The sequence below is a fragment of the Dermacentor albipictus genome, chromosome 1 (genome assembly GCF_038994185.2).
Source record: "Dermacentor albipictus isolate Rhodes 1998 colony chromosome 1, USDA_Dalb.pri_finalv2, whole genome shotgun sequence".
Lineage (NCBI taxonomy): Eukaryota > Metazoa > Arthropoda > Arachnida > Ixodida > Ixodidae > Dermacentor > Dermacentor albipictus.
The window spans coordinates 313,200,459-313,212,734 of record NC_091821.1 but is presented as its reverse complement, the minus strand read 5'-3'; the positions used below and the strand labels follow the sequence as shown (position 1 = coordinate 313,212,734).

Below are 12,276 nucleotides of genomic sequence, written 5' to 3'. Positions count from 1 at the left end.
GTTCATGACTATACTCACTTTGCGTGAATTAGCTGCGATGACACTACCGCTGTTGTCGTTCTTGGTGATCTCAATGTGGACGTGTCGGTACCGAAAGGGGAGTGGTTTACGCTTCCTGTGTTACAGACGTAGCCGATCCGGCCCAACCGACCACCCAGCAGCGTACGTGCATCGATTTGACATTATCAAAGAATGTGATTGCAGTTTCGTGGGAAATTATGACCACCGATCAAAACGGCAAAAGAATGTGCGACCATTTCGTCCCGATGACCACCCATCAAGACAATAAATGATTTCGTACCTTTGTTCAAAATTAAGTGTCACCTCTCCGTGTGGTGTGACCTCCATGACCACCTCCAGCCAATATTTAACTTCTAGATCCGATTTTAGGAGGTTCTCACCTTCTTGTGAGAAAATGGGACAAAACGAACTGTACACCAAATTGAAATTTACTTACTCTATAATTAGGAGGACCCACTAGAAAATGCACAAAGGATTATCGTATACTATCTTGACTTTCTTTCGATGAAGTCTGCAGCGCCTTGAAGTAATCGTAATTCGTGACAAAAAGGATCAGGGCCGCTATGCATGTGTGCAAGAAAACGTCTTTTTTTCCCCATTCGAAAATGTATTCTTCGCATTCTGATAAATGCCGTAAGTTGAATTTAGGTGGTATTGTTTCCATCAGGTGATTTCGATGTCGCGCTTTTCAGTGACTGCAGTCGTGAAGCGGTTAACGCTCACTTTACAGTATTATTTGTTATAATTATTTTACTGCAATTTCAGCCGCACGAAAGGAGTCTACTATTCGGAAGCAGAAGCTTACATCATTTGATTGGCCGGATATTAACTAGGCCATAACTGAATCCACGAATTTATAGTCATGAGCAAGAAGGTTCGGTGGAAATGAAGCGCTCGATTTTAGTAAAAATCACTTGAAACCAACTGTCAGCGAAGCAATAAAAAAAAATCATATATGGGAAATAAAATGTTTCTTTATTGAAGTATAGATTATAATTATGAGTGAAGGTTATGTCATATATATATATATATATATATATATATATATATATATATATATATATATATATATATATATATATATATATATATATATATATATATATATATATATATATATATATATATATATATATATATATATATATGTTTTCGTTACCGACTGGAATCGCAGCAATTGCTGTTCAGCACATTATTTCTGTCAGTATATATCGTGATATACGCGCTGCATCATAGTGCAATTACCACGGAATAGAAGATAGCGCACTGGTGCGGGTGTGACATATATGCTAGCCTGCTCCCCAATATTAACAGAAGGACGACGAACGAATAACGTCCGCGTGTTGCAAGAAAAAAAAAAAACGGTCTTGGCTCGAGTGATTTCTCAACCGGTGTGACGAAGCGCAGACAGGCGGGGAGAGTCTTGTGCAGGACACGTACATACTTAGTTTCTAGTCGTGTAACTCGAAACGTTCACGAACTTTGCAGCCACACCTCATGTTGCACCAGTTAGCACATTAATTGCTATGAGCGCATTCAAAACTCAGCAAAACAGAGACCTGCGTAAAATAAAAAAATAAGTCTTCCTAAAAGTTCGTCGTCTCTTTCCTGCGTATGTTACGTCGGTTCCTACGTGCTGTATTTTGAAGAAACCCCCTATATATATATATATATATATATATATATATATATATATAATTTGGCAATGGAACTGCAGGGGGTACTCGAATAAGAGGGCTCCGTGGCAGCAATATTTTATATCGCTAGCTAACAAACTATAGGTAAGAGCATTGCAGGAAACCCTCGTTTATGTCGCATACATATATAGGGGGTTTCTTCAAAATACAGCACGTAGGAACCGACGTAACATACGCAGGAAAGAGACGACGAACTATATATATATATATATATATATATATATATATATATATATATATATATATATATATATATATATATATATATATATATATATATATATATAGGGGGTTTCTTCAAAATACAGCACGTAGGAACCGACGTAACATACGCAGGAAAGAGACGACGAACTTTTAGGAAGACTTATTTTTTTATTTTACGCAGGTCTCTGTTTTGCTGAGTTTTGAATGCGCTCATAGCAATTAATGTGCTAACTGGTGCAACATGAGGTGTGGCTGCAAAGTTCGTGAACGTTTCGAGTTACACGACTAGAAACTAAGTATGTACGTGTCCTGCACAAGACTCTCCCCGCCTGTCTGCGCTTCGTCACACCGGTTGAGAAATCACTCGAGCCAAGACCGTTTTTTTTTTTTTCTTGCAACACGCGGACGTTATTCGTTCGTCGTCCTTCTGTTAATATTGGGGAGCAGGCTAGCATATATGTCACACCCGCACCAGTGCGCTATCTTCTATTCCGTGGTAATTGCACTATGATGCAGCGCGTATATCACGATATATACTGACAGAAATAATGTGCTGAACAGCAATTGCTGCGATTCCAGTCGGTAACGAAAACATACACCGGCTACACCGATTCAGCATTCCGGCCATCGCAGTGTATACGTTTTATCCTTTGACAGGAACCGGTCGCCATTTATGGGACTTGCAAAGGTTACCTTCGGAGACCTGCGCCGTTACCGCATCACGTTTGCGCGTGTGAGCTGGGCCGACCCAGTTCATGCTTTCAAAACAATGGCGCTCGCAGAAACGCCGCAAGTGTGTCAAAATCCTTCACGGGTCGCGATTGTTCCTCGACACGGCGCTGACACGCGTTCTTTGGGCGAGAGAGAACGAATGCGCAGGACAGAGCGTCGTCTGCCCCCGTCTTTGTTTTTAGAAAGAAGAGATTGAGGAAGAGAGTGCACGGCACGAGTGCGCTTTCGCTCGCACGAAAGTCTGGCGCGCTTCCATGAATGGTTCCTATCTCTCTGCGCCCATCCAGAGAGAAATAAAGAAATCAAGAAAACTGCGACTGGTAGCGCCTAAACCAACAGCAAACCTAAACACTCATGTAAACACCTGTCGAAATGAAGTTTTCAATCATGTCGCTGCATTGCGCTACCGTACCCCACAGGAATAAACACATTGTCATGATGTCATAAGAAATTCCAACCTTAAGGCGCTTAAAGTGACGGCGAGCATGCAAATCAATCCCGCGCTTTTTTCCTGTTAACGCCGCAAGAGACGCCGGGAAGGCGCGCGTCTCGGCGCGTTCCTCGGCACCCCCTAGTGGTGTAGAAGGACACGCGGAAGTGACGACAGCGGCGAGCACGGGCCAAGTTGTTGGTTGTTCTGCGGTGGTTTCTGCTTCCCTGCTGCAAGACACTTTTACGAAGAGGGCGGTGATTAGAGGAACTAAGCCCTCTCGGGCCTTAGTGATTATGAGTCAGTGTGCCGCCCAGCGGCCAGCGCATCCGTGCGTCCTGTCAACGTCGTTCAGGTGACACGGGCCACGCTATCCGCAGGCACCATGCCTAGTAGCAGCGGGCGGTAGATAGAAACGTTTGTAGCGCCCGAGGAGAGTGGGGCAAGTGGTGGTCGTAGGCCTAGCGCCCGCTGCGCCTGCAGACAGGCGATGCGTGATGCGTGAGTTCAAAGTCGTGGTGCTGGGCAGCGGCGGCGTGGGTAAGAGCGCCCTAACGGTACAGTTCGTGCAGGGCGTGTTCACCGAGAAGTATGATCCGACCATCGAGGACTTCTATCGCAAGGAGATTGAGGTTGACCAGGCGCCGTGCGTGCTCGAGATACTCGACACGGCGGGCACCGAGCAGTTCGCCTCAATGCGCGACCTGTACATCAAGAACGGCCAGGGATTCGTGGTCGTCTACTCCATCACGAGCCACCACACGTTCCAGGACATTAAGAATATGAAGGAGCAGATACTGCGCGTCAAGAATGCCGAGCGCGTGCCCGTGCTGCTCGTGGGCAACAAGTGCGACCTCGAGCACCAGCGCGAGGTGACGCGCGCCGAGATGGAGGCGCTCGCGCAGCTGTGGGGCTGCCCCTGCATGGAAGCGTCGGCCAAGAACCGCTGCAACGTCAACGAGATGTTCGCCGAAATCGTGCGCGAGATGAACGTGCTGCCGCCCAAGGAGAAATACAGCTATCGATGCTGCGCCTTGCTTTAGCACAGACAGGTGAGCTAAGCCTGGCCGGAAGTCCGCCGCCCTTGCGTGCACGGTGGGTGACGACGCCTACTTGCCGTCCGATACCCTTAAGCCTGTGATTGTTTCGTGTGATTGCATTCTCTGTTGCGGCGCATGTTCTCATGCCTTGCCGGTCTTTCACCAACGCCGCCTGACTCAGCCAAGTGCTGGTCTTGTCAGGGCTGCGAGTGGGTTAAGATTCTGGACTGCGAATTGGGGGTCTGCGGATCGAGCACAATCGCAGATGCATATCCATTTCTAAATGGTAAAAGCGAATCCAAAGGGGATGTTTAGTGCCGAGAAAGGTGAAACAAACCATGAAAGGAGCCAAGGAAGTACAGCGTTAGACAACACACATCAGGCGCCACCATAGGCCGGTCTAAAAGTGAGGCGTCCTTTGTTTAGCGGCTGCAGGCTATGGTCTGGCAATTCCTTTCTACTTGCTCAAGTTTACATGTCCTCAACCAGTGTATCCTCAATGTGAACCTTAGTGGCGAGCCCACATGCCGTGTAAGAAATGCTTGGAATTGTCTGTCAAAATGAATGGCGTTTCAACTTTATATATACATTATACCACGTCATTGCTGTTAAAGATGAGTGAATAGTCTGCACCTATGTTAATGCCACCATCGAGTTAAATCCGACCTCGGAAGAAGGATCCGCTTTTTCAGGCAAATTTGTAAATCTTTTACACCTGAATGCTGAAGTGCTTTGCCATATGTGCTAGCTGCTGTTGTAATTTCATAGGCCGAACTGTTCGTTTAGACACTCCGCCGTACCTTGTGGCATATGTCTCTGTGCACTAAGCTGCATGCCAGTTCTGACGCATTGTCTACTTTAGTTAAGTTGTTGGTCAGGACATCAGCGTGAGCATCCTTTGATTGGCGCAGGCTAAAGTAAAATATTCTTTTTGCAGATCACCCCATGGAGGCAGCGAGTGCTTTTTTATTCGGAAGAAGGAGCTACCAGACTGCTACAGGACAGTCAGTGCCCAAGGAGGCAGCAGAACACAGCACTGTGTATGTGTGTACGGTTTTAGGTGTCGTTACATTGAATGTTTTTTCTATGGGACTCGGAAGAAGGAACAAAGATTGCCGACAGAACAGTAGGTGCCTTCCACATTCTTCGTCCCTGGCCAGTTCCTTTACCTGCTTACCACAGCCCCAACAGACGTGACTTAGCAAGTGCAATAAACAGAATGTTGCCCATGGTGTTGGCGTTTTGGCTCGCTTGTTGCAGAAGTAGGCACTTGTCTGATGATAGTGCACTGTCATGTATATCTTAATGAATTGTGTCGCACAGATGTTTGTGTTATAGGCTAAAGGAGGCCAAATGCACTTGTAGCTTTTGGCAGTAAATTCTCAAGTGCCGACAGGAAATGTCTAACAAGTGACAAGGCATAGCCTGAAAGTTTTGTTTTAAAATAATGTGAGCCACTAGCTTGGCCCAAGCAGGAGAGTAAGAGACAGAGTAAATGACAACAAAATCAGTGAGCACACATAAAAACGAAGCATGTACAATATCAATACAAAAGTTGCAACCAACAAACATTTTGAGAGCATGAGAAGGATTAATTACTGTAGCATGCAACGATGGTGGCAGGAGCTGATTTCCAATCCTAGGAAGTTAATGTTCATCGTTCTGATTGGTTGTGTGTGGTTAGACTGATTGAATTTTCCCCGACAAGCACATGTAAAGGGATGTCCAATTACTCGTTTTTGAAATAGTTTCCAATTGTAGCATACCATTAGCTTTCATCATAACGGATGGTGAATTTTGCTTTTTATACTTGCCGGATATGAACCTCTCTGTCTAATGGTTGATGTGCCCCAATTGCTTCAACTCCTTTTTTAATAAAGGCTGGCACCACACACTCTTGGCATTCTAGGTTAGACCTTCCATAGGCGGTGCATGCTAAGAATTTAGCATGCCTAGTGCATTTTTCAAGTTTGTTTAGAAACAATAGCTTACGTACAAGCCAGTGAGATTTGTTAACCAATTTAGTTTAATGGTGAGCGAAATGCCAAGGTACTTTGCAAACTGTAATGCTGCCAAATGAATAGTAGAATATGCTGGTGGATGGTTTGCTTGCTACGTGCTTAAGGTACCATCTCTTCTGCATTTGATTTTGTGCCTCGGAGGCCGCACCAAGCAGAAATAGCTGAAATTGAGTCTGTATGTCCTTATGGTCCTCCATTGACAAAATTTCTTTATACAGTGTGGTCATCCACAAATTACCTTATGGTCACCCCATCTGGAATTACAAATTATAAACATAAAAAATAAATATAGTAGGCCCCAGAACACTTCTTTGGGGGACCCCAGAAGTTACTCCTAAAGTACATTTGATGAGTGACCATCATTTTCAATGAACTGCTCTCTCTTAGGTAACTTGCCATGGTGGCGTTGTGGCTACAGAGTTGCACTACCAAGCCCAAGGGAATGGGATCGAATCCCAGCTACAGTGGCCGCATTTAATATCGTGGTTTTGGCATGCAAGACCTCAGAATTTAATTAATTCTTTTAGGTAAGCTGTAATTTACCTAATAATAGTCACTGGCAATCCCATTCATGTTTATACATCAATTTACTACATGGTACCTTGTCAGATGCCTTACAGAGGTCTAATACATTAACTTGGCCAGATATATCCAAAAGGAGAATAATTATGTGCAGCACACAAACAAGACTTTACGTAACAACTGACATGCCTTTTCTGAATTCATGTTGACATGTGACAGTATGTCATGGTTAGAATAGGTACTTTTACAGATAAGGAGCACTGCTTCCTACAGTATGACTAACAGCTTCCAACAACTAGTCATAATGAAGACAGGATAATTTGATACCAATAAATGATTACATTTTTTATGCACTGGCACTACATGCTTTTCACCAGTAATCAAGTATAGTACATGAACTTAATGATAGGCTGTACAGTGCAATTAGAAATAGAGATTTGTGTAGCACTACAAAAATGCATTCAGACCACCATCTGGGTTCAGAAATAGCATTTAGATTTACTTGCAGTGATGTAACATCCTCCCTGATAATCGGATGATTATGAGCAGAAGCTGAAGTGGTACTTTGATGTTCATATTTGGCTGGTCGAGTTACTTAAAGTAGTTACTACTCTGTGCCTGTGCATTTACCTACTTTATCTGGTATGTTTCTAACATTATTGGTAATTAACATTAACATTATTGGTAATTTTGGAAGATCATCAATAGTAGAGTTTGCAAAATACTATGGCACATGCCCACAACAGGGGATTGGCCAAAGAGTGGGAGTTAAAGCTTCTGCCAACTAGTTCTTTGAGATCACTGCCGCAGGTTAATAGTAATTGTAACACTTGCTAAACTGCTGTGTTTATGTGAAAGACCAGAAATAGTTACTTTTAGCTGTCCTTGCTATTGAACAAGTTAGAGTCTTGGGTTTTGAGCTTGATGAATATATATAGCGTGCTTGAAGCTCGGAATAAGTGCATTCTGCATATAGCTTGGCAGAACTATGACAGGTCATCATGCTACTTCAATCATTGCTGAGCTGTGTGAACAGAAACGTGATATTCACTGTTGGTGCCCCTAGCCGTGGAGAAGGTGAGATAGCTGCTTACCTGTAGAAGCACCTTGCATCACCCCAGTAAAACACTACTTACACATACCAGGTGTCTCTGCAAAGACCAAATAATTTCTAAAAATCGCCTGTGATAGGTAGCACAATTCTACTCCTTGAGCTGGTCTACTTGAACATTACTTGCATGAAAAATTGAAATGCATAATGGACTAATTGACAAATCACTAATTAAGTTTTTAAACTAATTACTTGCAGCACATACTGCAGTTTACGAATTGTAGCTGGTGAGACTGAAAGGCATATGAACTTGAAAACAATTCTGTGGACGCATCATTTTTGAGAGGTGTGCCATCAAACGTTCTGTAAAAATCCACTGCTGTTCCACTTAGTTCAACAAAATGCCATTTTATGCATTGAAGCACAAAAGTGACTCGACCAACAATGTATTTTTTCACAAAGTTTGGGAAGCAATATTGCAAAACTGGTGTCATCCCGAGAATTAGTTCTAATTGGACCCATCTTGCAAACTTCCTGGCTACAGTTTCTAAACTGCAATTTGCCGTAGGGTAACTAGATTAAACTAATTTTGTTAAATATTCGATTATGCATTTCAATTTCTTGTGCAAATAGTGTCAACTTGTTCTAGCAATCCACATCAAAGATTAGAATTGTAGTATTAGCCACCGGTGATATTTAAAAATTAGTCTTCGCAGAAACGTTCGGTATAAAACTGCATTTCCCTTCAATTTTTGCAAAAGGAAGCGGTGGTGTCCGCACTAACCCCATATTGCACTCCGATGAAGCTGTTCAAGAATGGAATTGTCCGACTGCTAGTACGCCTGTTAACAGGCCATAGAAGCGTGTATGCACATTAATGCAAAGAAATCGTGTATTGCGGCTAAAATGCCTTTTTCAACTCGTTAACGGTCATTATAAGACAGATCTCATGGGAATAATTACTTTTTCATCTGGTCATGCAACTAGGCAGCGACATAGCCGAACAATAACCCCATTTAGTACACGTAATAATTGTTTTAAGTATTCCTTCTTTCCCAGAACAGTGGTTGAATGGAATCATCTAACCAATGACCAAGTTTTAAAACCATCACTTTCGGCGTTTGTTTCAAGTATTGAGTAAACATTTGTTATCTTGCTGTGCCACTGCTATGTTCAAGCTCTGTTGACCTGATTTGTATTGTTTTCATTGCCTATGGTATAGTGTTCTTTACATATGTATTGTTTCCCACCCTGCTAAAATCCCCAATGGGGATTGCAGTATTGATAAATAAAAATAAATAAAATAAAAAATAAATGTGGCCAAGCTTAGTGACACTTATGTCAGCTGAGGGCATGCATCATTATCATCACCTGCGCCTGTTCCAGATTTAAATTAAATGTGCTGCCACACAATGAAACCTACTTTATCTGAGCAATCTGCAAATGCACTCAGACATGCTTACTGTTTAAATAATGGTGCAGTAAAGTGCATCAGTATGCTGCAGATCTAACTGTAACAAATGTAATGGATGGCAAGCAGAAGGCACAAATGATTTGTGAGGGGGGGTAGAGAATGCATGCTACAGGAACACTAAATTTACCTCTGAAAGTCTATTTGAAGCACAACTTTTCCTTTGGAAATTTGCTGAAACAAGATGATTGGGTCGACGAGACCTGGTGAACCACTGAAATTGTGTGCACATGCATCTGTTTAGCTACATGCAGTTGTCACACATAATTGCAAGGTTAAACTTTGCACAAGGATTTTAGCAGAAACCATCTTGGTATGACTGTCGACACTAGATTAGCATTGAAGCAATGCAACACCAAAACACCTGCCACACCTGCCCAGCATACGTAGGCTCTTACTATTCATATTGTCCTATGAGCCACTCTGAAACCGATTCATAGTGGTTCTCCAATCTCCCCGATGCTGTTTGTGCCATCATGTGACTCGCATGTTCCACGTGCAGGCTTGTACACATTACAGAAAAAAAGTCGCCAATTACAATTCATTGATAAATGTAATTGATTACCTGACGACTTACTATCTTTACAAAAGCAACTACACAATTACTAAAATGTAATTGATTACTATTATGTTACTTTCCTCACAACTTTTGTTAGAGAACTCCTACAGCTCTCTGGTCTCGAATGAGAAAGTAGTTTCTTTCTCACCTTGACTACCCTCCTCTGGGGCACTTTACGATCCTCACCGCATACTTCTCTAAACAACACGTAGACGACATAGTGCCAAACGTCATGTTGGCACTCTTCTTGAAAACACTAACTCCTGTTTATCAGGAGTTAGTGCTTTTCATTTACACGCTGCTGCTACTGCATGCACACTGCACAACACACTACACGAAGTGAAATCAGTTAATGGCGCACAGCAGGCAAGTGAGACGACGAGGAAGAGCGGGTGTGCGACTGCTGGCAAAGGCACTCTGGTCACTTGATTGGAACTAGTTTTTCTTGTATCTGGACCACTCGACAGCTTTTGCCTTAGTTATGTCACATACATGACTTTTTTCATTGTAAAGACTTAAAGAAGGGACTGAAAAATCTAGGAGAGGAGCATGCAATTATTGTTGAATTAATAGGCGTGGTTGTTGGCCCTTTAACATTGCACAAATACAGTAAATAGAACGAGCTGGCCTTGCTCTTTGAGTGTGTTCTCTGCTGCCCTTCACTAACAACTGCTTTTCAAAATTTTCCTTGGTCATGTTCACTTATTTTCTTGTGAAGACGCCAGCAGAGACACTAAAACCTTGCTCGATGTGCACTCTAGAGGTAAGGGCAGTGTTGTAATGTACGAACACCTTGCACATAAGATAGTGCTTACTTGATGCCACAATGCTTGCATCCGACTACTACAAGAAGCAATGTTTCACTGCTGCAGGGGCTCAAAGAAGACGCTCCTGGTAGAGCCAATGAAAAGCTGAAAAAATTGTCTGTACGCAATTTCCTGGCATGAACATTTCCAGTGGCTATTGCTATCAAGCCATAGCAGTGGCAGTTCAAATTGTCAGCCAACATGTGGTGGAACATTAAGGTGAATCAAATACTAAGTGCTTGGGTCTACGTCCGAATGTGCGCATCCGTGAGGCTGCCATGTAGGCATGACTACAGGCGTTTTACTGAAGTTCCCACCAAATTCAACTGCTTGAAGCTAAATCACCTGTTACAGCTTGTCACATCAATAATGTAAGTGATTATATTTAATTGGCTACTGAAAAAGGTAACTGAATTACATTGAGCTATATCGAGTAAAGAAAGTAACTGATCAATTACAAAACTTCCCATAAATGTAATTTGCTAAGTACAAGTCTGCCAAGGTGTGACTGCACCAATTCACCGTTATGGCAGCGGTGTATCAGCCAATATGGAGCAGCAACGTGGTGAAGAGGTTACATGAAGCTATGCAACCATCAAAATGTCACTCGAGGTAACTTTGCAAAGATGGCTTCTCATCGTAAAAATCAATGCTGGCATCAGTGTAACGCTGTACAAGACAGTATGGTGCAGGGGTAAATGCCATGTGACATAGGCTGCTAAGCTATTGGCAAGACGGTGAGGCAGATGCGTTACATTCACTACTGTAAATAGTTGGCCTTGTCATACCGTGCCAGATCTTGCAGCACTGTTTGCTGTCCAGAGTGAAGAATCTTGTTGATTTTGAGGTGCACTGTATGACCAGTGGCGCCACTTATTACTGCACATTACTGTGTCCATAGCATTCATGCAAGCGCATTCCTCGATGTCTGCAATTCGCCAATAGATTAAGAAATGTGTCCACTTGAAGGGTCAAGCCAAAGGCATGCACTGCTGGCATAAATTAAAACAAGTCACAACAAATGTTTTGTTCCCAAGTTTGCCACTGTGCACAGCATTCGCTCGATTCAGGTGTTAAAACAGTTTTGAGGCCACCAAGCTTACTAGCAGCACATTGATAGTGAGCACCCAAATTACTGGAAAATTTGCGCGGTTACTTCCTTGGATACTTCCTTCCCTTCATACTAGATACGAAACCAATTAGGTTCATCTTTAAAAAGTTCTTTGAGTCATACTGAGCAGCATACATGTAAGCATGCACGCAAACTTAATATTTGGAGTAACCTGCTGTGGTTGGCTATGGTGTTGGGCTGCTAAGCACGAGGTCGTGGGATGAATCCCGGCCACGGCAGCCGCATTTTGATGGGGGCGAAATGCGAAAACACCCGTGTACTTAGATTTATGTGCATGGTAAAGAACCCCAGGTGGTCGAAATTTCTGGAGTCCTCGACTACGGCATCTCTCATAATCAGAAAAGTGGTTTTGGCACGTAAAACCCCATAATTTTTTTTTCCTTCTTGGAGTATTGCTTTGTGGGTGTTCATTTTGCAGATATATTATTATTATTATTATTTGGCTTTTGTCATATCTGCAAATGCTGACTAAGCCCCTGCCACGTCTGTAAATGTTTCAATATGTTTTTGTGTTGTACCATGCTTAGTGCGTCACAGGGGCCCAGGAAAGCAGTCTCTAAAACATTTTTCGGATAGACATGTCACGAAGA

At 42.9% G+C, this 12,276-nt stretch overlaps 1 protein-coding gene across 1 annotated transcript; it reads left to right on the top strand.

The window, feature by feature from the left end:
* Positions 1–3,254: 3,254 nt before the first annotated feature.
* Rap2l (Ras-associated protein 2-like) lies at positions 3,255–5,356 on the top strand. The gene is made up of 2 exons (XM_065435871.2): positions 3,255–4,136; positions 5,062–5,356. The coding sequence occupies exon 1, from the start codon at positions 3,582–3,584 to the stop codon at positions 4,125–4,127; it is 546 nt and encodes a 181-aa protein (XP_065291943.1). The 5' UTR covers positions 3,255–3,581; the 3' UTR covers positions 4,128–4,136; positions 5,062–5,356.
* The last annotated feature ends 6,920 nt before the right edge of the window (positions 5,357–12,276 follow it).

Excerpts from the sequence above, each read along its gene's own strand:
- Rap2l (XM_065435871.2), top strand. The coding sequence starts at position 3,582 with ATGCGTGAGTTCAAAGTCGTGGTGCTGGGCAGCGGCGGCGTGGGTAAG.